At 40.4% G+C, this 24,357-nt stretch overlaps 3 protein-coding genes across 3 annotated transcripts in view; 1 reads left to right on the top strand and 2 right to left on the bottom strand.

Moving 5' to 3' along the window:
- Positions 1–24,357, top strand: part of LOC148838242 (uncharacterized) — a 60,553-nt gene that overhangs the window by 13,799 nt on the left and 22,397 nt on the right. The gene's annotated exons all lie outside the window — the stretch shown is intronic.
- Positions 1–24,357, bottom strand: part of LOC148838243 (uncharacterized) — a 34,730-nt gene that overhangs the window by 5,002 nt on the left and 5,371 nt on the right. Inside the window, exons 2-7 of the mRNA XM_088910145.1 lie at positions 4,535–4,681; positions 3,819–3,965; positions 3,341–3,487; positions 2,128–2,274; positions 1,676–1,822; positions 395–541 (exon numbers count right to left, since the gene is read on the bottom strand). Of these exons, the coding sequence (XP_088766271.1) occupies positions 395–541; positions 1,676–1,822; positions 2,128–2,274; positions 3,341–3,487; positions 3,819–3,965; positions 4,535–4,681 (882 nt within the window). The remainder of the gene's footprint in view (positions 1–394; positions 542–1,675; positions 1,823–2,127; positions 2,275–3,340; positions 3,488–3,818; positions 3,966–4,534; positions 4,682–24,357) is intronic.
- LOC148838244 (uncharacterized) lies at positions 2,860–17,865 on the bottom strand. Its single transcript, XM_088910147.1, has 12 exons — positions 17,834–17,865; positions 16,743–16,787; positions 14,139–14,285; positions 12,602–12,751; positions 10,303–10,449; positions 8,411–8,557; positions 7,410–7,553; positions 5,389–5,535; positions 4,535–4,681; positions 3,819–3,965; positions 3,341–3,487; positions 2,860–2,909 (listed from the first exon to the last, which is right to left on the bottom strand). The coding sequence occupies exons 2-12, from the start codon at positions 16,768–16,770 to the stop codon at positions 2,860–2,862; spliced, it is 1,401 nt and encodes a 466-aa protein (XP_088766273.1). The 5' UTR covers positions 16,771–16,787; positions 17,834–17,865.

Raw genomic sequence — 24,357 nt, 5'->3', positions numbered from 1 at the left:
GAAAGTTCGGGAGGAATGAAGGCAGCCGCGCTCATTCGACACAGCTGCCGCAATTCTCACTAATCCTGACGTAAGCAACCGGTCTCCATAAATATCAAATGTCACTCTCTCCTCTTCCTCGTTCGTTTTCTGCATCCCTCCTCCACCCCCTCTCCACCTTTGCAGCTACCCCATTGGTCGCATGGGGGTCCTATCCTCCCCGTCCGACGGCCGGGAGGTTGGCCCTCAGCCAAGCGGGTTACGCCAAATCTCCACATCACAATAAACGATTCTAATTTCTCCCAAGCTTTCGGCTGCTGTCATTCCTCGTGAATTTATGTTACAAGTCTTGTAGCAGAAACTACAAAGAATGAAGCAAGCTGAACATGAGCAGCTAGATGAAAACAGAACTCACCTTGACATGGGTTTAAACTGCTTGTCAGTGTGATTCCAACAGGACGGACGTATCCTCTGTAACAGGCGCAGCTGTAGCTCCCCACAGTGTTGATACAGTATGCATGTGGACCACACAATAAAGTTGTACTTGCACACTCATCAGTGTCTGTGAAAAATCCATTGTTATAATTCACCCATTATCTAACACAGGGGTAGGGGGGAGCTGGAGCCTATTACAGCAAGCAAAGGGCACAAGGCAAGGTACACCCTGAATGGGATGCCAGGTATTGAACACTAGGCTCCAGCGCTGCAAGACCGCAATGCTAGCCACTGCACCAATGTGTCATCCCTGTTATAACCCGCAGTATTGTCCCTTAATGCACTTTCAACACAATGCACTTTGCAAACGAAACCACCTCCTTCCACTGACTTCCCATTTTGTTTTCCAAAATGGTTTACCTGTATTTTCAAAAATGAATATTTCTAATCCAAGCCTAAATGCTCCAGTTGCGTACCTTTAAGGGGGATACTATAGGTTAACATGTCAGCTGGAGTTGCAAAGAGCAATGTCAAAAAAGAGTCTATCCAAAAAGACTCACAGGTGTATTTTCTGCCAGATGTGTTCCCACTAAGTACTGACGCAGGGGGGGGGTGAATACTTATGCCAAGGCTGCACAACTCCAGTCTTGGAAGCTTTTCTTTCCACCTATGCTCTTAATCACTTAATTGAACTCATTTGTTGTGCATTAATTAGACAAGAGGTAGCTTTTCTTTGTTCTTAAGAAGCTGGGGACCTGTAAAATCGTCTAGATAGCTTTTGGTTTCTCCTTGCATTTTTCTCTGATATTTAATGCCCTTCCCCCATGAAAATACTCAGTTTTCATTAAAAATATTCACTTCAACAAAATGGTAAATATGTCTACAGGGCACTGTACTGTATCTGCTAATATTACAGTTATGTATTATTACAGTATATGTAGTTAGTCATCAGAGCAATATTCAGCAATTCTAAATACCTCCCATGCAAAAAAGGTAAGATATTGAAATGATGCATCTTGAAACACTAAACAAAAATACTAAATGGTTGGCAATGTGCATAATATAATTAGCAACTCTATTTGGATCAGGTGCTATAAAACAAATACAGTTTTAACATGACTTACAGTACTTTTGTATCCATCAGTCCATCTTTGAAACAAAATAAAGTTGTTTTTTTTTCTCTCTTAGTGTCCATGTCAGTTTTCCTCATTGGACATTGAATAACAGAAAACAGTTTGCTCTACTGAAGAACAGTTCTTACCTTGACACGGGTTCAAGCTGCTGGTCAGAGTGATTCCAGCAGGGGGCGTGTATCCAACATTACAGGAGCAGCTGTAGCTCCCAGCAGTGTTGATACATTGTGCATGTGGGCCACAGACTGATAGGTTGATTACACACTCATCAATATCTGTTGGAGAATCACAATTTGCATTTAAATCGCATTTTCATCTCTTTGTGCATTTTAATTGCCCTTGAGTGTGGTCATTAGCAGTTAAATACTCATGTCTTGTGCCTTCAAAGGATGCCATTTTTAAACTTTGTTGGGCATATAATGATTATAAGAAAATTATAAGTAACACTCGTTTAACACTTTGGAAACCTTCACCAACATTACACCATATTGCTAAACTCAAAGATTTATATCTGCCACCAAAATGTTTTGCCATTGTTCCATGTGACATTGTCGCAGCAGCTACTGGGGAAACTTCTTACCTTGACAAGGGTTGGAGCTGCTTGTCAATGTGACTCCAGCAGGGGCCGTGTATCCAATGTCACATAAGCAGAAGTAGCTGCCAACAGTGTTGAAACACTGTGCTTTTGGACCACAGATCAGTGGAGACTGGATGCATTCATCAAGATCTGCAGAGAATCAATATAATCCTAAGGATTGGTTGTGCTGTATGAAGCTTTATAATGCCACATGAAAAGCCAAGGATTTTCTTTTCTTAAGGAAAAGTAAGTCCTAATTATCTTTCAAGTAATTGTAATTTAAAATTGAAAGAAAACATTGGGAAGATTACTTTGTACGGTAATAAAATTCCTGGAGTATGTTAAGGGGTTAAGTAGTTCAGGTGGGCAGTTGCGTTAGTATGCGTAGGCTGCAAAGGAACAAGGAATACGTTTATTACATGCTGAAAAGAGAAAAAAGAAAACACAATGTTTTGGTTGTGGAGCCTTCTTTGGGTGTTCACAGCCAAAACATTGTGTTTTCTTTCTTATGGAATAAACTTATTACATATTCCATTTAAGGGGTTATTTTCTCGATGCTCTCTCTTTAACCCAACAGACATTGAAACAACTCAAAAACCAATTAAGAGGACCACAGTCAACATTGAATCTTGGATTCCTTTCAGTTGTTCTCAAAATAGGCTGTATATGCGGGAGGTAGGGACATCCCTTGCTATAAATATTCAGTCATAATGTCTGAAAGAAACTCAGGTGGTGTCAGTGCGAAAAGGGGTAGCTGCGCCCCTGCTGGTGTTTGACCACGGTCACTTGTGGGTTCAAAGCAACACAGAGCTTCTCCCTGGACAGCTTGGCAACCTGCAGTAGCAGAAGACTGGGTCTCCTGCTGTGAGAGAGCTCATGAACCCCACTGCTGGAACATGTTTAGTTCCACTGAGCTCTGTTACATCAGCTACATGTTGACATGTCTGATGGTCAAAACAAAAGCGCCATCTTGATCTTACTGAAACATGAGCAAATTAATAAGACAGAAAACACCCTCATCTCAGAGCCTCGTTATAGCCTTTCTTCATTTGTATTTGCCAGTTTAGGCTTCTGAAGCTCTTTTTATTCATTGTCATCTGTGAAATCAAGAAGTACAGATTACCAGTGAGTATTCTTTTACATTTCTTACAGTAGTGAAACCACTGTGCAATTTGCTAAGAATTACAGTACAGTATATCACATCACAACATGTTACCTTGACAGGGGTTGGTGCTGTTTGTCAGAGTGACTCCAGCAGGGGGTGTGTATCCAGTGTTACAGGAGCAGCTGTAGCTCCCAGCAGTGTTGGCACATTGTGCGTTTGGACCACAGATTGAGGGATTGGCTGCACACTCATCGATATCTGTGGAGAATCACAATTGGAATTTAAATTGCACTTCTCATCTTTGTGCACTTTAAATTGCCTTTTAGCGTGGCCACTAGAAGCTACATCCTCCTGTTTTCCATGGACCTCAAAGGAGGGTTATCATTCATTCTTCTTATAATGAAAAATTGAAAAATTATGGTTAGAATGAGTTTAAGGTCATACTACAGGGAACACTCACTTGACACTTTGTAAAACTTTGCTAACTTTATGGAATATCACTAAACTCAAAGATTTATATCTGCGACCAAAATGCTTTGCCATTGTTCCATGTGACATTGTCGCAGCAGCTACTGGGGAAACTTCTTACCTTGACAAGGGTTGGAGCTATTTGTCAGAGTGACTCCAGCAGGGGCCGTGTATCCAATGTCACATAAGCAGAAGTAGCTGCCAACAGTGTTGAAACACTGTGCTTTTGGACCACAGATCAGTGGAGACTGGATGCATTCATCAAAATCTGCAGAGAATCAATATAATCCTAAGGATTGGTTGTGCTGTATGTAGCTTTATAATGCCACATGAAAAGCCAAGGATTTTCTTTTCTTAAGGAAAAGTAAGTCCTAATTATCTTTCAAGTAATTGTAATTTAAAATTGAAAGAAAACATTGGGAAGATTTTTTTGTGCGGTAATAAAATTCCTGGAATATGTTAAGGGGTTAAGTAGTTCAGGTGGGCAGCTGCGTCAGCATGCGCAGGCTGCAAAGGAACAAGTAAAGGTTTATTCGATGCTGAAAAGAGAAGAAAGAAAACACAATGTTTCGGCTATGGAGCCTTCTTAGGGTGTCCACAGCCGAAACATTGTGTTTTCTTTCTTGTCTTTTCAGCATGGAACAAACCTATTACTTGTTCCATTTAAGGAGCTATTTTCTAAATGCTCTCTCTTTAACTCAACAGATATTGTACAGATTACCAGTGTCAAGAAGTACAGATTACCAGTGAGTATTCTTTTACATTACTTACTGTAGTGAAACCATTGTGCAATTTGCTCAGAATTACAGTACAGTATATCACATCACAACATGTTACCTTGACAGGGGTTGGTGCTGTTTGTCAGAGTGACTCCAGCAGGGGGCGTGTATCCAGTGTCACAGGAGCAGGTGTAACTCCCAGCAGTGTTGGTACATTGTGCGTTTGGGCCACAGATTGATGGATTGGCTTCACACTCATCGATATCTGTGGAGAATCACAACTGGAATTTAGACTGTTTTTTTGGACCACAGATCAGTGGAGACTGGATGCATTTATCAAGATCTGCGGAGAATCAATATAATCCTAAGGATTTGTTGTACAAAGCTTTGCAGTAAGGGATTTTTACAATGCCTGATCACCAAAAAGGTGCTGTTTTGGAAAAATAACACAAAGAACTCTCGAGGCACCATATCTTCAAATTAAGGGAAGAATTCTTGCTTGCTACTAAAATCCTTGGCATATGTTAAATGTTTTTATGATCTTATATTTTAATCTGCTCTCTTTAGCTAAAGACGGAATCACAGACTCAAAATAAATTTTAGAGGACTGCAGTCAGCACTGAATCTTGAGTTCAGTTGTTCTCAAAACAGCTGTGAGAGAGGTCTACACTGTTTAGGTTTCCTGTTACGTCAGCTACATGTTGACATGTCAAATGGTCAAAACCAAAATGAACCATCTTGATCTTACTGAAAGATTAACAAATTAGAAAAACAGAAAACACCCTCATTTCAGAGTCAGCCTCGTTATAGCTTTCCTTCTTTTGTACTTGCCAGTTTAGGCATAGGAAACTCTTTTTTTCATGGTCTTCTAGTGAATCAGGAAGTACAGATTACCATTGGTGGACTTTTCATTTATTGTTGTGAAACCATTGCGTAATTATTTTTTTCATGTAATTTGCAGCAACATGTTACCTTGACAGGGGTTTGAGCTGCTGGTCAGAATGACTCCAGCAGGGGGTGTGTATCCAGTGTCACAGGTGCAGCTGTAATTCCCAATAGCATTGGTACACTGTGCTTTTGGACCACAGATTGAGGGATTAACTTCACACTCATCGACATCTTTTAAAAATCAAAGTTATCAAAATATTAGTGTCCCGGTCTGTTTGTACAGTTCCATTATACTCAGCTGTGTGTTAATGGATTTATAGAGGATCTTTTACCATGAAAACATACGTATTTGTGTTGATCTTGAGCCATGCATATTGGCACTTCAAAATCAAATACAGACCCCTTCCCATACCTTGTGTGGTTGAATATTTTATCATTCCAGATTTGTTGGTGTGAACCTCCTACTCTGAGGAGGTGAAAACTTTGCTACAATGAATCAGTTGTGAACCTTAAATTCCTAAGGCAGACAAATTTAGATTTGACTTAAGTTCAGATAAAAAGCTTGGATTATAAGGCTTCTCATGCGCAGTTCAGTCTGGCCAACTAAGGATTTAAGGATAAGATTTGAACCAAGGATCCTGAAGAGTAGTTTTATCTATGTAAAGAGAATTTGTCTTCATATCTCACATTGATATAGATTTGATACAGATTCTGACTAAGGACAGTAAGCAATAAGGTAAAGCACAATCAGACAGATCATTGATGAAAAGATACAAGACATCTTCAAGCACAAAATAAAAAGACATGAAAGTGTAAATATGAGGGGTGTATTTATATATAAAGCAGTCATAGCTCCTATACTAATGTGTTATTCATTCACAGCTACAGACAGAAGTAAATATTATGGCACAGGACACTTTACTTTGCCATCTAGTGTCCAGATCTGTTCCAGCTCTGCTGTGTCCTATATGGAGTGGTGGCACTGTGGCTAAGGATCTGTGCCTGTGGCTGAAAGGTTGCTGGCTCGTATCCTGCAGAGGAATCCTATTCTGTTGGGCCCCTGAGCGAGGCCCTTAACCCCAACTGCTCCAGGGGTGCTGTATAAATGGCTGACCCTGCGCTCTGACCCCAAGCTTCTCTCTCCCTGCCTGTGTGTCTCATGGAGAACAAGCCGGGGTACATGAAAAGACACATTCCTCATGCAAGAAATTGTATATGGCCAATAAAGTGATCTTATTGTATCTTATGATGCCAATGTATTGAACATAGGCTCTGTTGGAATTACGCTGGGGCTTTTTTAAGTGTGAAGGCGGAGCCCTGGATTAAGGGCAATGTGTTGCCTTAGCAACCACAGCTGCCCTAGCTGATTAAGAATGAGCCTCAGCTATGGGGGATCTTTAAAAAGCACACTGAACAGGGCCCCGGAGGGACGAGCAGACTTGCAGTCCGCCCTTCCAGCAATAGTCCTGGAGTGGATTGTGATGTAAGCGGAATGCCCTTATTATTAATTATTAATTAATTAATTACAGGTTTGGCTCTCTTTTCTTCCAGGCTGGACCCCATTAGATAGTGGTGTCCAGGATGGACTTACCCCGTACCAAGCGATTCTTTTTCTCAGCCTGGTCCCCTCTGTCAAAGAGGCGTATTTGTCTTTTTCCTTTTTGTTTTTTTTTTCCGGCTTTCGCTAACCTCACACCAGTGCCTCCGCCCCCTCAGACAGGGCGTATCAATTTAGCGGTGTTCGTCACGGCTCCTCCCACTCCCGCCTTGCTACAGCTCGCCCAATGTCATAGAAACCCAAGTCATTTACAGAAAGACACGGATTGGACTGTTACCAGACAGCCTGTTGCAGATGTATCATTCAATATTTTTATGTTATTTAGCAGTTTTCACACTTGTCGACAGAACACATAGTAATTTAAAAACATGCGTAAATATGGTTCATGAGATAATTTGCATTTTTGCCATCAAGAATAATTTTTAAAATGTGGAAACGTTAAATTATTTATACTCCCTCATTGCTTCATGAGAATCTATCCCTCTTGGCTCCTTTCTCCCTGTTTATTATAGTGGATATGGAATACGGTATTTATAGAAGAGCTCACCTTGACAGGGGCTGGTGCTGTTTGTCAGAGTGACTCCAGCAGGGGGTGTGTATCCAGTGTTACAGGAGCAGGTGTAACTCCCAGCAGTGTTGATACATTCTGCATTTGGGCCACAGATTGAGGGGCTTGTACACTCATCAATGTCTGAAGACAATCCAAGACATTTGGTAAGTATATGAAACTTTATAATTGCAACATCTATCGTACACTCCAAAGGTAGAGTCCTCAGGAATTTGTTGTTAAATGTCTCAAGATATTTATGCTTCTATAGGAGCCCTATAGGAAGCACAGGCCATCTTTCTAAACATCAGTTGTCAGTTTTTGGGTGTTTTTCAACAGACTGAAAGAAGCTCAACGACATTACTGACTCCATAGAGAATTTCAGAATGTAATAGTTCCCTTTCGGGAAATCTGTTTAGGATATAACATTGCTGTAGCAATGGAGGCAAGGGAGGAAAAGCCCACTGATTTTTTTTCATTTTGTTTCAAGAACTGGCAAATCATAGTACTGTGTTAAATCAGTACTTTCCACAATATGAGAATGTCTCAGATGTAGAATCAAAAGAGACTTGTTTAGAAAGTGTATTATCTTCCAGTAGCTCGTTCTATCTGCGAACCAAATATTAATCACTTCTGTCCATTGAAACCAGCTCATATTTCACACTGCAATTGTAGTCAAAAAGTCCATTACCTCTCAGAGAAATACTAGTCTGATTCATTTTGAAAATAAGTATAATTAACATATTTTTTTGTGCTGGTTATTTTAAAATTGTTGGGTTAGATGTGGAAAGCCACAAACTGGAATCTTTGTGAAATCATTTGTGCATTTATTAATTGATAGATCAGAAAAGTTTAAAGAGGCCAGATTCCAGTTGTTCTTGTGTATGACCTTTTCATTCAGTAAAGTCTGAGCATCTAAATGTAAATGAGCACCTTAATTTCCAGGTAGTTTCAATGAGAAATCATGTGTACAAAAGCATTAAACCCATCTGTTGACTCACCTAGACAGGGATTTGTCACACTGGCCACATAGTGTTGTTCAGCACATCTGTATCCAGGAACGCAGGTACACTTGTAACTCGTACCCATGTCCACACATTGTGCTTTTGGACCACAGATTGTGGGGTTGTTTGCACACACATAACGTTCTGCAGAAATCCAATACATGCTTCAAATCTTCAACATTGTCTAAAGAGCAGTACATTGTCTCTTTCAAATCATAAAATTGTCAGTTTAACTAAAGGTTCAGATTGCAAATTGTAATGTTAGCAAAGGTACAACAACTAAAATCCTTCATCTCTCTCGAAGGTAAGAAAGTAGGCCAGTCCAAAGTGTTACTGGTGCACTCCAACTCTGTGCAGCCAACTTTTCTACTTTTTTCTGAAGAAGGAATGGACACACTGCATTTATGACCTGTGACTGTACTTTCAGAACTTAAAAAGAGTTGACAAATGAACTTGTGCTGGAACAGAGAAAATAAAAGATGGAGCACCAGTTTCTTTTAAAAACAGTGTATGATATAGTGAGAAGTGGCTCTGTGAAGGACCCACCATCTTGGCTCAACCGAAGTTAATTCTTGAGCCAAGAGGGCTGCCTGAGTAATTGAGAGCTGCAGCAGAATTAGGCACAATTGGACTGATTGAGTTCTTGGCAATGGAGTGAATGGAATTTCCTGTGAGAGCATGCATTGTTAGGATGGACTAAGCCGTTTCTATGCCTAGTGTACTGCATAGCAAGTAAAGTTAGTGAACAGTCTGAGAGATAACTGGGCACTATGAGTACTCATTTGCCTGGTAGAGAGTGGGGGTAAGTTAGTGCAAGGAGTACTGTAGGAACCCCTCAGGAAAATCTCAGTGTGGAAGGAGTCCATACAGTCTTCTCTGGAAGAGGAAAAACCCAGAGAGATAGGGTCCTGGAGCGTGTTAAAAGGTATAAGTGATAACTTAACCATTTGAATAATTTCAAGAGTTAGAACTCTCTTTATAATACCCACAGAATGATCAGTTACGTATTCAAAACATTGTAACATGTGCCTATAGAAATCGTTTAATTTGACTGGTTTATTTGATAGGATTGCATCTCAGCAACACACGCTTTCCAGAATCACAGGTTTCTCACCACCATCCAGTTCAGTAGTTTTGTCAAATTTTCAGAATGACAAGTCAGCAAATAAGAGCAAATAGCAACTTTTTAAATTTGGCGTTAACTCGCTTGGCAGAGGAAATGAAGATCAGCACTGTCACAGCACTTTTTACTTCCAAGGAATGAACCAGGGAGGCAGCTGCATGGGTGAAGATGGGGTTGATGGAGGGGAACTAGAAAAGATGTTCAGAGTTGTGGGTAACGAGAGATTATTTATTTATACACAGGAACGTGAAATTATAATGTTATCTCATCTCAAGCTATCGGGGGGTCCTACCACATTCCAGGTATAGCATAGAAGAGACTGATCTGAATGCTGTGATCTCCTATTCAGTCAAGAAAAACATTCTCTCCAGATTGTTTTAGCTTTATACAAAAGATTAAGGATAATTTTGAAAATGTTCCTGTTACTGATATAGGCATTCATTCAAATTCACATGGATTTGTGCACCAATTACCATGATGAGCTAGATTTAATATAGGAATGTAAACAGAATGACAGCAGGATTATATCTGCAACACATGCCAATGTCTTAACTGTACAGATGGATTGAAATTAAATTGTTCCAATCAAGTCAATCAACTGCCTATGACACCTGAGATACTACTAAGATAAGAGCCTAAATTAATAATGTTGGTCCTCTGTTATCTTCACTCACCTCACACAAGCAGTCTGAATCACAAGTTTTATAATTGTTTATTTGGATCGTCCCAAATATAAAGTCCGCAGTTTTATTAAAAGAGATCTTACCTTGACATGGGTTATTGTTGCTTGTAAGAGTGACTTCAGATGGAGGGATGTATCCAGTGTTACAGGAGCAGCTGTAACTTGTTGAACTGGCAGAACAGGCTGCATGTGGACCGCAGATAGTGGAGTTGTTTACACACTCATCCGCTCCTTTGAAAAAATCCAGTATTGTCAACCCTGGGTTTCGTTGGCACAGATAAAATAATATGGAACTACATGACACTGGAGAGCACTCAATCAAAATAAAAATTAAGCTACTTTTCCCAGATCTGAAAAAAAATCTAAAATCCTTTATCCAGAGAGGCAGAGAGTGGGCTAAAGCAATGTGAAACATCGCCTTCCTTCAAAAGTGCTGCATTCTTATCTCTGAGCAAGGCTTCAGTTCTGTCATGCAGTTTCACATGCTGGTACATTAATGGCTTCTTTCAGTAAACTGTGGGGATGTGTTTCAGGCATGGTTGGTGCCCTTACCGTATGATCAGTTTCCCTAAAGACAGAAGTGGCAGTGTAACGTGGCAAAGACAGTCATGGAGCAGTCAAGACATTGCATCCTGTTGATTTACTAATAATGATTGTTGTGTTGAAAATGGCTCTCTGCACTATTACTGTTGTTCAGTCTTTCCCCAATTAGGGCAGAGAAGAGGTGCAATTGGGATAGCAAGCTTTGTTGGGGTAACTCACCCAGCTGCGGACAATGACAACCCATCTCTAGGGATGAGGCTGTCGGAACAACCCTTCCATAATAAAGAATGAACCAGAGAATTGCTGCAAAGGTGAAGATGATTTGGAGGGAGGAATGAGAAAACAAAATGCATGTTTGTAAGCAAGAAGTATGCTATTTCTACACAGCCAGAAAGAAGCAGGAACGAACATATTTTGACCTTTTGTTTAAAACTCTATTTCAGTATTTCAGTCAATCCCCGGTTAAGAAGAGGTGTGATTCAGATTGTGAGCTTTGCTGGGGTAACTCACCTGGCTGAGGCAAACAACCACCCATTCTTACATATGGGACAGAACCCCCAGGAGAAACAAGAGAGACCCCATAATGCAGATGCAGAATTCTTAAGTTATGAAAAATGAAGATCAAATGTGAATGAGGGCAGAATGGAGGCATAAGAAGGAAAGTCAAGGCTAAAGGAAGCTTTAGAAGCATGTCCTGTAGCCAGGAAAATAGGAGCATCGGGACACAAAGTTTGTGTGTTTCATGGAAGGTAAAGAAGGGGAACAAATGACAGCCCTGTAACACTGAGGCAGAATTCTTCTGAAAGACAGGCCTCCTTAAAGCTTTAAAACTCAGCAACTTCAGAGGTGCAGCTCTCCAGTTTTGAAACATGATGCCTGGGGATTCCTCAAGAAACCACAAAGAACATCTGACCAATTTCCAGAACTGTTGGAAAGAGTTGGGATGCTGAGGCCTGCTTAGTGAGAGCCTCGAGGAAGTGGTGCAGGAACCAGGGGCCGGTCGCTCGCTGTCCATTGCTTGTGAACGGTCAAGGGTCAGAAGGGCTGGCTGTGGATGTGGTGTGACATTTAAAAAATGGGAGACATTTGGTTTGGACCATCTTGTGAATGTTGTTTAAAACTCCATTATTGCAGTTGCTGTCACGGCAGCTTAACCGGCTGTCACCTTCAAGCTTCACCCGGAGATAACCTACCCAGCCAACTGCATCCACACGTTTTACGATGAATTAGAGATGCTCATCTTAATATCTACAACCGAAGACGGGGAGAACAAAGAAAAACTCCAGACAGGCAGCACCCCAGGGTGAAATGGAATCCACGCCCTCAGTACTGCAAGGCTAACCACTGTGCAATCAACGTTCACAGCAGGATGCTAACCTCACACTACATTTCTTTGTAGGGGAGAATTAAGGTGAACAGAAACCAGTCAGCTCTCAAATATACAACCTTTTTGTCACAGATTTAGGAGGGTAGAAAAAGAGGACCAAAAAAGTCTTACTCTGTGGTTTTTTGTTTATCTCTTTGTGCATGTTTTATTTTATATTGCTAGATGAGAATAATATTACATTATTATATTGTTGTATTTCGATCATTGTACCTGCAGCATTGTTCCTTTTATTTACACGTAATGTCAAAGTTCTACAGCATACTGTACATTGTAAGTCACCCTGGATAAGGGCATCTGCAAGTGAAACAAATATAATAAAATGTGATGCTGGAAAAATGCTATAATAATTTTTTTTTCTAATAATCAGCAATAAAATGTCACCTCAATTCATTCTATTTTACAGTTTTCTTTTTGGATCACTTAAAAGCCAACAAACAGGAGGGCGGTTCTTACTTATACATGGGTTGAAGTTGCTGATCAGAGGGACTCCAGTCGGAGGGATGTATCCAGTGTTGCAGGAACAGCTGTAGCTCTGGTCAGTGATGACACACTGTGCGTTTGGACCACAGACCGAGGAGCTGTTGTTGCTGCAAGCACTCATGTCTGCAGAAAATCAAATTCAGCATCAAGAGGGTTAAAAAAAACTGCACTGAAATGCCTCATTTTTAATGTGTGGGGAGTTATACATAATATATTTTGGTGACTTTCTCTAAACATACAAATATGGGTAAATATTTAATATCAAGAAGTGTACTCCTCCACTTAATGTGATTGCTTTAGTTTAACATACTGCATACTGATACACAAAGGAAATACCATAGTCTGTTTTATATTGGTAGCTCACTGGGCATGTACACCATTTCATTTCAGATTAATTTAGTATTGGATAGCCCATATGTATGGCTTCTCTGTATCATAACAGAGAACCAACACTTGGAACTGCTCTGTGGCAGTAATCAATCTTCTCTTTAATCCAGAATTGTAACAAACCCATAACTGCAACTTTTTGCTGTCATTCTTAGGAGAAGAAAATTTGGAGATGACAGGATCAAGTCTGATTAAGTATTTTATTCACTGATGAATTCTGTTTTGACCAGGAGAGCGTGCCTGCACAGCAGAAAGTGTGATTGTTTGGGGAGGTATCTCCTCTAACCCAAGACTGGGTTACTGGGATATTAGTCCTTTGAAGGTTAAAAAACACATATAAGCACACGGTCAATTTAGGGATGTAAATTAATCAATGTGATCCCATGAGAACAGCAGAACATTTAAATTCCACACAGAAAGCACTCCAGTTCATAATCAAGCCCAGGACCGAAAAGCTGTGAGGCAGCAGTACGAACTCTCATTCTAATATAACCATAATCAAAAACTGTTAACGCTATTATTACTACTGTATTGGCAATGTGCAGTCAATACGGTACATCAATCACTCTCGAGTTAATATGAAGAAACCAAACACGACAGTATTGCCAGACTCCAGACCTGCAACTCTTTCCAGACATGCCAGACACTTGACACACAAGGAAAGGATGGACAGGGGCAAACCTTCAGGATAGACAGAATCAGCTACAAAGCAGTTTCATTATTTTTCAGTCCTTTAGAGCCTCCATACAGAGTAATTCAGCACCCTCAACTTGCAGTTTCTTAGCAACCACAGTCAGTTCCCATGAACACCACAATCACGTTTTTCAGACCGCATTTCAGTGTCTCAATCTTACTTGCCTCCCAGCCACCTGCTCTATATACTGCATAACTTTGGACTGCTTGTTGGTCAGCTGTCCATCTTAATGGTCCTGTGTGTGGGAAGGATGTCTTATTTAATTTAACGATAAAGTCATTGATTGTTTAGTTATTTTCTTTGCTGTACATGTTACTGTAATTGCACCAGATATTTATATTCACTTTTAGAGACATAAATACTTTAAAAGACTCTACACAGAAGAGAGTGAAGTGAAAAGTGTTGCATTTCAGTGAAAACGGGTCTCACCTTGACACGGCTGGAAAATGTTTGTCAGAGTGACTCCAACAGGGCCGATGTATCCAGTATCACAGGTGCAGCTATAGCTCCCATCAGTATTGGTACATTGTGCATTTGGACCACAGATGGGGAAAATAAATGCACACTCATCACTGTCTGTGAAGATTCAAAGTCATCATAATTCTTTGTCCCTTAGTCAACTTTCATTCTACTTATATCGTTCCTTTTGTTTTCAGAAGTTTGTCATTACAACAATATTCAGCACAATAAATTCCAGGATTTTATTCAGATCTCCTGATGTTTCTTGTTTTGAGTAACATCTCCTTGAAACTACGAACTACTGTATACAGTATATTTGGGTTTGTCATATATACACTATACATCCATCCATTTTGAATCCAATTCAGGGTCACGTGGGAGCCGGAGCCTTTCCCAGCAAATAATGGGCATAAGGCAGGGTATGCCCTGGACAAGACGCCAGTTTTTCGAAGGGCACACACAGACACACATACCCACACCAGCTCCAATTTACCCAGAAGCCAATTAACCTACTGTGCCAATTTGGTATGTTTGTGGACTGTGGGAGGAAACCAGAGCAGCTGGAGGAAACACATACTGTACAAAAATGGGGAAAACATACAAACTCTATGTGGTAAATATACTGCAGATACGTCAAAAATATTTGTTTCAAACTTATGCTTATGGTTTTAGATTTACAGATTTACACCCAAATAAGCGTAAGACATTAATGCAGTTGGGTACATTTAAACAATGCTGTTACCATTTATTTACTTGTTAAAGTAGATTCAGAAAACTAAATTCATCCACCTAGCTACTGTAAAATTCAGGAAACATACTGTAACATTGTGTTTGTAATTTACACAAGCTGTACAATAATTTGACTACATTGAAGTTTTTCAGTAATTTAAAGCAATATAGCAATAGCAGGGCAGACTAGAAAGGTAACAGGTTGAGTCTAGTTTAATTACTCATGCACAGCATCTCAAATATAAACCATGTGTGGTGTGTTGAAATTTCATTTTAACATTTATTTTTTCTTTTGTGACCCATGGAGAAACTGTCAGTAATACAGAAATAAAATGTAACTATTTGTGAGCACAGGCTTCAGTCCCATATTTGCAATACATACTATATAGGCAACTAACTCTGGACTAGAAATTTTCATTTTGTGACTTATATCATTTAAGACAGAATATGTGCCGTGATGAAACCCTGACCAGGATTCCCCCCAAGCTATCAATGGAATTTACAGTCTCTGATGACATTATGTTGGGAATAGTTGGAGAGAGTTCTCTTGGTCTGTGAGAAAAGTAAGTCTTGTGACTTACTGAGCACCTGCACGTTTTCAGTGATGTCATAGGGAGATGCACTGTTTGTCCAATCAGCACTAACTCTCCTGTCAAGCACTATGAAGACTTAAAACATTTGACAATTCTAGATTAGGCTGATCTGTAATACTAAAAGAAATCTAACTTTGTGAACATTAAGTATTCGACAGCCAACCACAGACTTCACTGCTTCATATCAGTGAACTATATAGTATATATCATTTATTTATGTTAGAGGAATTCTTTACCTAGACATGGGTTCATAACACTTGGCATCAGTGGGAAAAAAAGTTGAATAAATCCAGTATTACAGGAGCAGCCAACACTCAGCAGTCCATTTGTACATTGAGCATTTGGACCACAAGGATCTAGCGCACATGCATCAAAGCCTGTTAACAATCAAAATCAATATGATCAAACCCTTGTCCTTTAATGTAGGTCAGTGCAGTATGGTCAGGAGTAAGGCTGCCTCTTTTCAGACTGTGTATTTAACCCGTATTTCAGTCTGCCAGCCTGAAGATGGCACTATTATGTACTCATGCAAAAGCGAGGTAAGGAGGACTGATTATTGAAACCATTTCTGTGCTGTAGAGATTTCAAAATTTGTTTTTGTGGGTGTAAATAATGAATTAAAATTTGATGTTTAAATTAATCGCTACTGAGGAGATTGGAGAAAAAAACACAATTCCTTCATAGCTGAAAATGGCACAGTAATAAAAGCAGTCTGTCGAAAGAAGAACTTTTGTTCTCTATTTTTAGATGTGTTAGGCATTATATGGGATTCAAGTACTTGGTAGCAGTCTGGGGTTTTTCTGGATGGTCAGGATGTGCACCTTCTACATAATGTAAATTATATGTTGTATGTATGTGTTGTTTAGTGTGTGTTGGCATTATTAATACATCTTCTTAACCCAGTGTGCATGATCTTTTACCGTTTTCATCAAAGCTGTGCCAGAGCACAAAGACCTCAGGTGCCTCTAATTATATCAGCTGCTCGAGTATATTCTTAGCAAAATCTCTTCAATTTGGGGATTATGATTATTTATTTGAATTATTGATTAATCCCACTTTATCTGTTTCTGGTATTCTCCGTTTTCATATCACCCAATTTGTAACAGTACTGTATCTAGTCCAATTAAAAACAGACATAAAAAATAAATGTCTGCTTTAAATCCTGGAGCTAAGTTTAAATATAAAATATACAGTAGTTGTTTTGCAACTGGTGACTCAATTAGCAAGATTTTAAATGAACTCATTTACTTACCTAACAGGCCATCACATAAGGAGAACATATGTAGCCAAATTGCAGCTGAAGAAATAAAATAGTTATAGGATATTACATTAGTTATTAAACAGGAATAATCAGCATGCTTTAAGAAAAGGCAGAACTTTGAACAAGAAATAAAAGTCATAGATACTCATACAGAATATGATATGATATAATATGATAATATGAGTAGAGTAGAGGAGTGTATTGCCATACAGTATGTACAGTATAAAGTATATGTACCAGAGCCAGAGTGCAGGGGGGAGAACAGTTTGTGGCCAGGATGACTGATGAATGATCACTGAATGATAAACTGGGTTTTATTGTAAAAGTGGAAGATGTGTCAATCTCACCGATTGATGGTAAATTGCATCCTGTAATCCTCTGTGCCGTTGCCACAGCCCTTTGTAGTGCATCTCTATCATGCATGGTATTGTAGTATGGCTGTTCCACATAGTGATACCACTACTGAGGACATAGTGTCTATGCTGCTGGGGGAAAAGTTAATGAAGAGCTGCTTCCCCATATCGCATTTCTTCAAGCACCGCAGAATGTGCAGCCACTGTCGTGCCTTTTTCAGCCTGGCTATGGTGTTGTGAGATATATTATTTATATTTATATAGATATATTATTTAATATAAAATATATTTATACAGGTATTTGTATATTTGTGACAAGATTTCAGATTTAAAAAAAAATACATGGAATAAGCATTCAATGCCATGCAAATGCTAGAACTGTATGTGTGTTCATGGTCAGAAAACAAAGCACTGATAAGGGGTGAATATTCCAGCTGTAATTATGTAATTAATGGAGTATCACAGTGATCTCTGTTAGGATCATCGCTCTTCCAAATGTATGTGAATGATCTAGATTCTGGTGTAGCTGATAATATTAAATGTGGGTTAGCAGAGGATGGCTAAAAATGCACTTGTTTTTATTGTGAAATGAAACTAACAGAAGCAAATACAAGCGCATACTGTATAGGAGTCCCCAAAGACCAAGACAGGGAAACACTGCCTTTAAGTCCTAGAAAAACGACTGTGTTATGTGAAGTATCAGCGAATGGTAAGACACTCTCAACTCACCAAAAAGGGAGAAGAAACAGCCGATAAACCCCTTGTTCGCCATTCTCCTTGCACTTTCCCCCAGAAAAAGAAGAACAAAAATATAATTATTGAACTACAGCAACTTCAATGAACAAAAGATTTTTCCACAGTATCTTTGTAGTCTCCCTGCCATATCCAAAGAGGAGTATCTTTCGGGTACATGGTGTTTTGAGAGAATGCAATCACTCTAAAGTATGAATCAATATGAACTAACTCTTCCCGTTTCAGCACCTAAGGGGGTTAAACAAACTTCTAATTATACTTTGCAAAAGTAGAAGTTCAAATCTATAGCAGATAAAACTGAGCCAGTAAGTCTCAACTGGGTGGAGTAAAATGTCTCCTCACACTCAAAGAGTTTCTAGTACTCAGTCCCTTATTCTCAGCCTTTAATACTCAGACCTGTTTGCAACAATGATCAAGGTTTCTTTGACAGCCTAGTTTTTACAGCAATAAGAGGCAGACAAGAGGACTCCTCTAGGGTCCAGTTACTACCTCGCTAACAGGAAAATATAGAAAACGGTGTAGAAGAACTTAAATAGTCTACAGAAAGACCATGCATCACCTATTTTTAGGCTAAATGTGTATAAAAGAGAGCAAAAAATAAAAAGAATGCTTGGTCCTCTGTGAGATTTGTCCTTCTGTGAAGCTTTTAAAAGGCATTATTCCTTGTTTCAGACCTCCTGCAAATATTGTGATCCCTGCGCAGAGATCAGGGACTTTAAATCATTACTCACCATCTACTAACTATTAACTAGCACTCCTTAATGTGTCCTTTACTTCATCACCTGCAAAAAAAACTACCACGTGTGAACTGGAGGAAATAAAAGACAATTATCTGCCCAGACTGTGGATATTTACAGTATGAAGCATTTCAGCAGGAACATTCTTACTGCTAAAGACAGTGTCATTGGTGGAATAAGTAAAAAGAATTTGAACAGAGGAAACAAACAACTCATTTTTCTATCTAGGGATTCGGAAATCTCTGAATGGGCACTTGATTCCAACAACACCACACATGGTATGTTTTGAACAAGTTCACTTATGTTTCCTTCTGCGCAGAAGAAGAACATCTGCTGAAAACATCCCAAAAAAAATGTGTAACCATTGAATCTGCATGCATCATTTCTAGTCTTATTGACACTACAGCCTGCTCTAAAACCTTTCAAAGTCTGACAAACGAAACAAACTGTTTTTCGCGTTGCAAACAACGGTTAAATTATTAAGCTTTAAAACACCTTAGACAAGCTATCTGCCTTTGGCTAAGTATAAAGTCTAAAATCTAGGTCTAGATTTTGCATTGCAGTTCATATTTAACTTTTTCCTTACCAGAACCTCAAATGTCCAGATTTTCACAGTATCTATTAGCTGTCTGTCTCGCTCCCTCTATATACAGTACCTCTGTGAGCATGGTCTGAGTCCTGTCTGCAGATCTGTCCGTCCTTGTCTCTGATCCCTTCTGTCCTTTTCTGCACTGTGCTGGTAATGGAAGTACTTTAAAGGGTAATTACTTTCAGTTTGTATAGCCACGCTTCATTTGCTGCATAGCAACTGGTTTATGTAAATGATTTGAACACAACTATATCCAGATATTTAAATGATCCCTCTATCACGTTTAACTGATATTTCAGTTGGGCTGAGTCTGTGCTTTAAGTTTTTTCTGCCTACAGATTTTACTATATTGTCAAAATGAAAGAAAAATCATGATTGAAAACCACTATTCTTATTGATCCTGGCACTGAAAACAGCTTTTCGTTGCTTTTACATAACGTCAGACAAAATCTAGAGGACACCTTAATAATTAAAGTTGAATTGTCCCAACCAGAATTGTAAGGGAAGATATGTACATTGGGTTTTTGATACTGCCCAGGTCCATATCTATCCATTTTCTAACTATTTTATGCAAATACTGGGTCACAGAGGATCTACAGCCTAAGCTGTCAAGTATTGGGCATTAGGTGGGATATATACTGCACGGGACACCAGTCCATCACAGGGCACACGCTGACACACGTGTTCGCACCAGGGGCCAATTTTCCCAGAAGCCAATTATCCTACAAGTATGTCTTTGGACTGTGTGAGGAAATCCACACAAACGCAGGGAGAACATACAGACTCCCCACAGACAGCACCCCAGATCTGGACCTAAAGCCCAGTGCCTCAGTGCTGCAAGCCATGCTAACTGCTGTGCCCTTGTGCTACCCAGCCACAAGGGTACCTTTCTTTATTTTTTCTAATGCTGGTATCATTATAGTTTTCAGTCCTTTTTGTTTTATATAATCCAACTTTTAATCTAGAGTGTGTACCAGAAAGGTGGCCACTGTGGTGACCACAAGCATAGCAGATTGTGTTGTGTTTCCATTTCTGAAACTGATACTGCCAATTGGAACCTGCCTGTGGTACAGTACCTAAGTTGGTGCTGGGTGTAGGGGTTGCATAATTTGAACTATAGCAGTTAAGTACAGTACAACTAGACAAGGAGTTCTAAGTATCCATATCCAAAAATCCATATCCAAATGGGTCTGTAAAGCCCGATAGGTGACCAAGACATCATTCAAATAACAAAATGCACCTGGATGTTCGAATAAACAAGACTTCGCTGAACTTGATCTATTCAAATTATTTCCATTCAGTCGTTTGCCTAGCGTTTTAAAATGCCCTAAAGTATAAGACCTCTGATTTTCTCAATGGTAATGTATAGGGTTGGATTTTACCATCCAATCCTTTTCATGTTTTATAATCCAATCCAGTCATTTTACAATCCTAATCATGGTGATCATCATTATGTTTCAGAAGCAAAGGGCAGTGCCAATGTGCATCTGCAAAGGAAAAAAAAGGAGGAGAAAATAGAATAATGTAAGATTGGTCACACAGAAGACAATGTCATATGGCCCATCTATCCTATTTGGTAAGTAGAAGCCGTTTGATCCCAGGACTTCAACCAACAGCAGCTTTACACAGACAACACAGCCACAGTGTAACGAATTAGAGTTACTCACAGTCCGGACACACAAAGAACAAACTAGAACAGAACAGTACGCAGAAAAATCGTATCACACAAATGAATATGAATATAGATGTAAATATAGATATAGATATAAATGTATTGCACGGGTCCCTGGCATATATTGCACAAAAAATGGTTGTAAATGGGAAAAGAAAAGAAAGAGAACAGATGTAGCAGTAGATGTGTAGATGCGTTCAGTCCAGGAACAGGTCACTGTCAATGTTGCCTCTGCCCAGACGCAAGGTGGATGCGTTGTACAGTCTTATGGCAGAAGGCAAGAATGACCTCCTTTAGCGCTCCCTGTCGCACCGTGGATGAATCAGTCTATTGCTGAACGTGCTCTTCATTTCTACAAGCCTGTCATAGAGGGGATGGGAGATGTTGTCCATGATGGCCTCTAGTTTGGACACCATTCTCCTCTCAGCCACTACCTCCAAGGGGTCCAGGTCAGACCCAATGACAGAGCTTGCTCTCCTGATGAGCTTGTTCAGCCTTTTAGAATCCACTGCTCTAATCCCAGGGCCCCAGCATACCACTGCATAGAAAATGGCGCTCGCTACCACCGACTGATAGAACATATGTAGCATCTTACTACATACATTGAAGGACCTGAGCCTCCTCAAGAAGTTAAGTCGGCTCTGACCCTTCTTGTAGATGGCCTCGATGTTCTTAGACCATTCCAGTCTATCGTCGATGTGCACTCCCAGGTACTTGTACGAGTCCACCATCTCCACGCCACTCCCATGGATGTAGACAGGAGTAGGTTTGACCTTTTTCCTCCTGAAATCTACCACCAGTTCCTTTGTCTTTGTTACATTCAGTTCCAAGTGGTTCACCCCACACCACTCCACAAAGCTGCTGACCAGTCCTCTGTACTCCTCCTCCTGCTATACTCTGGCAGCTTGTTACACACTCCTACCACCCTTTGTGTAAAGCAGTGCCTCTGGGTTTTAAAAGCAGATCAAGAGGCAGGGAGAAGAGTGGTGGGGAAGGAGTGGGTGTTTTTAAATGAGGCAGGAGTGAGAAGGGACAGATGAGATGAAAGATTCTACCCTCCAATGTGGTACAGAAAATCAAAGTAACAGCAGTTTCTGAGGAATCTTTCTGCAGGATGAATATTTGAAATATATAACCTAGAAAATCAAAGGTCACAGAGCAGAAATATAAGAGAATGGATGAGATGACAACTCACAATACCAGACTGCTGTCACGATCGTAAACCCCTCCTCTTAAGGTCGCTCCAGCCGTTCCTTCTTTATTCTCTATCTCCTGCACCTGCCTCCGGTTCCAGCCCCCCGTCCTATAAAAGCCAGACGTTCCTGCCAATCTGAGCTCAGCTTTGGAAGATGGACAGCCGGAAGCCCGCCTACCCGCGAGTCCAGGAGGGGCTCAACGGCATAGGCTTCACAACGGCGTCCTGACCGTCTGGGTCCGGGACTGGGAGTGCCTGGCCCTGTTACCCCCCTTTTATTCCCCCGACCCTTCACCGGATCCCGCTCCGGCTTTTAACTTCGTTTGTCTGTGCCAGGATGGATCACCTGGCTTTGGACATTGGCTTTCCTAGGATATTCTAACGGACTCCCTTGGACTTGTTTGCCCTGAGCAAACCCCCCAGAGCACCAGCGCACCTTGGACACGCCCCCTGTTATTCTTCCAGCCCCTATCCTAGGGGCTTTTTCCCCCGTGTTTTCTCACAGCACCCAGTGTTGTGCTGTCTGCGTAGGGTCCTGAAAGACGCTTCGTGACAACTGCTGCACCAAAGCCATTCTTCTTTCTTTTGGTGGTAGTGGAGAAGAATAATTTGCCTTCTTTCCCACCCTGCTATGAAACCGAGCTCTCAAAACATGTGGGGCCTCCTGTGTGGGGCCCTCAAGGGAGCCTCAAAACCTCAAACACAGGCACTCTGCCAGATCTCTGGGTGACCCAGCATCTCACTGGGAAAACAACGGGCAAAGTCTGAAAGACAACTGATCTGCCCGCTACAATATTTCTTGTTTAACTATTCAATCACTATTATCATTACTCTTCTTAGCTGGTCATGACCCACTATTGTGTATTTTAGAGTATGTCTCTCATGACAATGGAGCAAGTGTGTTTAAGTGAAAACACTTCTGTGAATCTATAAGGCACAAGCTGCATGATTATTCCAGAACTAGAAGTATTAAAATAATACAGAATATAATCTTTCAGTTTTCAGTTTGTACCAGCAAAGCAAAGAGTAAAGAGATAACGGACCAGTCTGAGCCAGTAGAGGCTTAAATTAAACTTTTTTGGACTGGTTTAGGCTGGAAATCGTGTAAGAAAAGAGTTACTGCTCATCTATTCATCCATCTGTCAGAAGAGAGGCACCTGCTCTCTCTAAGAATGAGTGAATGAAAGACCATCACTGCTGATTTTCTAGAAAGTTGCCAAGTTTAGGTGTGTGAATGAAAGCATCATTTGTAACCGCAAAGAACAATTCAGAACCAGTACGCACTTTCAGGCCAGCAGTGTCAAAACAGGACTGCAAGCCTTCTGTTATTGAGTAATCCTATTAAGATGTGTTGTAAATTCACAGGTATTTCAGAATGCTATGGCTGTGTGTGCCAAAAACGTTGAATACCAGAGGTCAAAAGAACAATTTGTGCTGATGTACAATGTCCAGAATTTTCCAATGATTGGATAAGTCCAGGGGCAGCATGGTGGTGCAGTGGTCAGCATTGCTGCTTCGTAGTGCAGGGTCCCTGGGTTCAGTTCTGGACTGGGGTGCAATCTGTGTTGAAGATGCTTGTTCCCCCTGTGTGTGTGGGTTTCCTCCCACAGTCCAAAGACAGGTTGGTAGGTCAATTGGCTTCTAGGAAAATTGGCCTTGGTGTGAGTGAGTTAGTGTGTGCCCTGTGATGGACTGGTGTCCTGTCCAGAGTCCATCCTGCCTTGCACCTGCTGCTTGCTGTGATCAGCTCCAGCTCCACCAAGACCCTGAGGTGGATGAAGTTATTAAATGGAAGGATGGTTTAGTCCAGGGCAGGAGCTGGATCAATCGTGCAGCATTGAAAAGTGATTAATTTGAGGGAGCATCCTGCAGTATAATACATGCAATGCTTTTGCAAAAGGTCTAAGTGAAAGATATAGCAATAGCAGCACTTTAAAAACAGATATGACTGAATATTTAAAGCACTCAGGCACTTAAATCCTCATTGCTTCCTTTAGGGATTTAAGTACCCAAGTGTTTTGAATATATGGCCCATACTGTCTCTAATCAGTTTTACATGTGCTTGATCTCTGTTGTTTTATCTCGTCTAACAAATCTGCACCTGAGATCTTTCAGCCACGGTCTGTCACATGCTATTGTCAGCACAGGAGAGCACTGCTCTGCATCTTCCTTCCAACAAAATTCCTTACAGGTTTATCAATTGAAATAGATTGTAGATGATTTAAAGCTGAATCAGCTCAGTGATCAAGACAAGTTTTTAAAACTTTGTAGCACACTGTGACATCACTGGGGAAGTAGCATGCCTCT

The sequence above is a fragment of the Atractosteus spatula genome, chromosome 3 (assembly GCF_055471065.1).
Source record: "Atractosteus spatula isolate fAtrSpa1 chromosome 3, fAtrSpa1.hap1, whole genome shotgun sequence".
Classification (NCBI taxonomy): domain Eukaryota; kingdom Metazoa; phylum Chordata; class Actinopteri; order Semionotiformes; family Lepisosteidae; genus Atractosteus; species Atractosteus spatula.
Note: the sequence above shows the minus strand (reverse complement) of the source record. Positions and strands in the feature narration are given on the sequence as shown.

Excerpts from the sequence above, each read along its gene's own strand:
- LOC148838244 (XM_088910147.1), bottom strand. The coding sequence starts at position 16,770 with ATGTTCTCCTTATGTGATGGCCTGTTAG. Across the intron at positions 14,286-16,742 it reads CTTATGTGATGGCCTGTTAG|ACAGTGATGAGTGTGCATTT; the intron begins GTAAGTAAATGA and ends GAATCTTCACAG. Across the intron at positions 3,488-3,818 it reads TAGCTCCAACCCTTGTCAAG|ATATCGATGAGTGTGCAGCC; the intron begins GTAAGAAGTTTC and ends GATTCTCCACAG.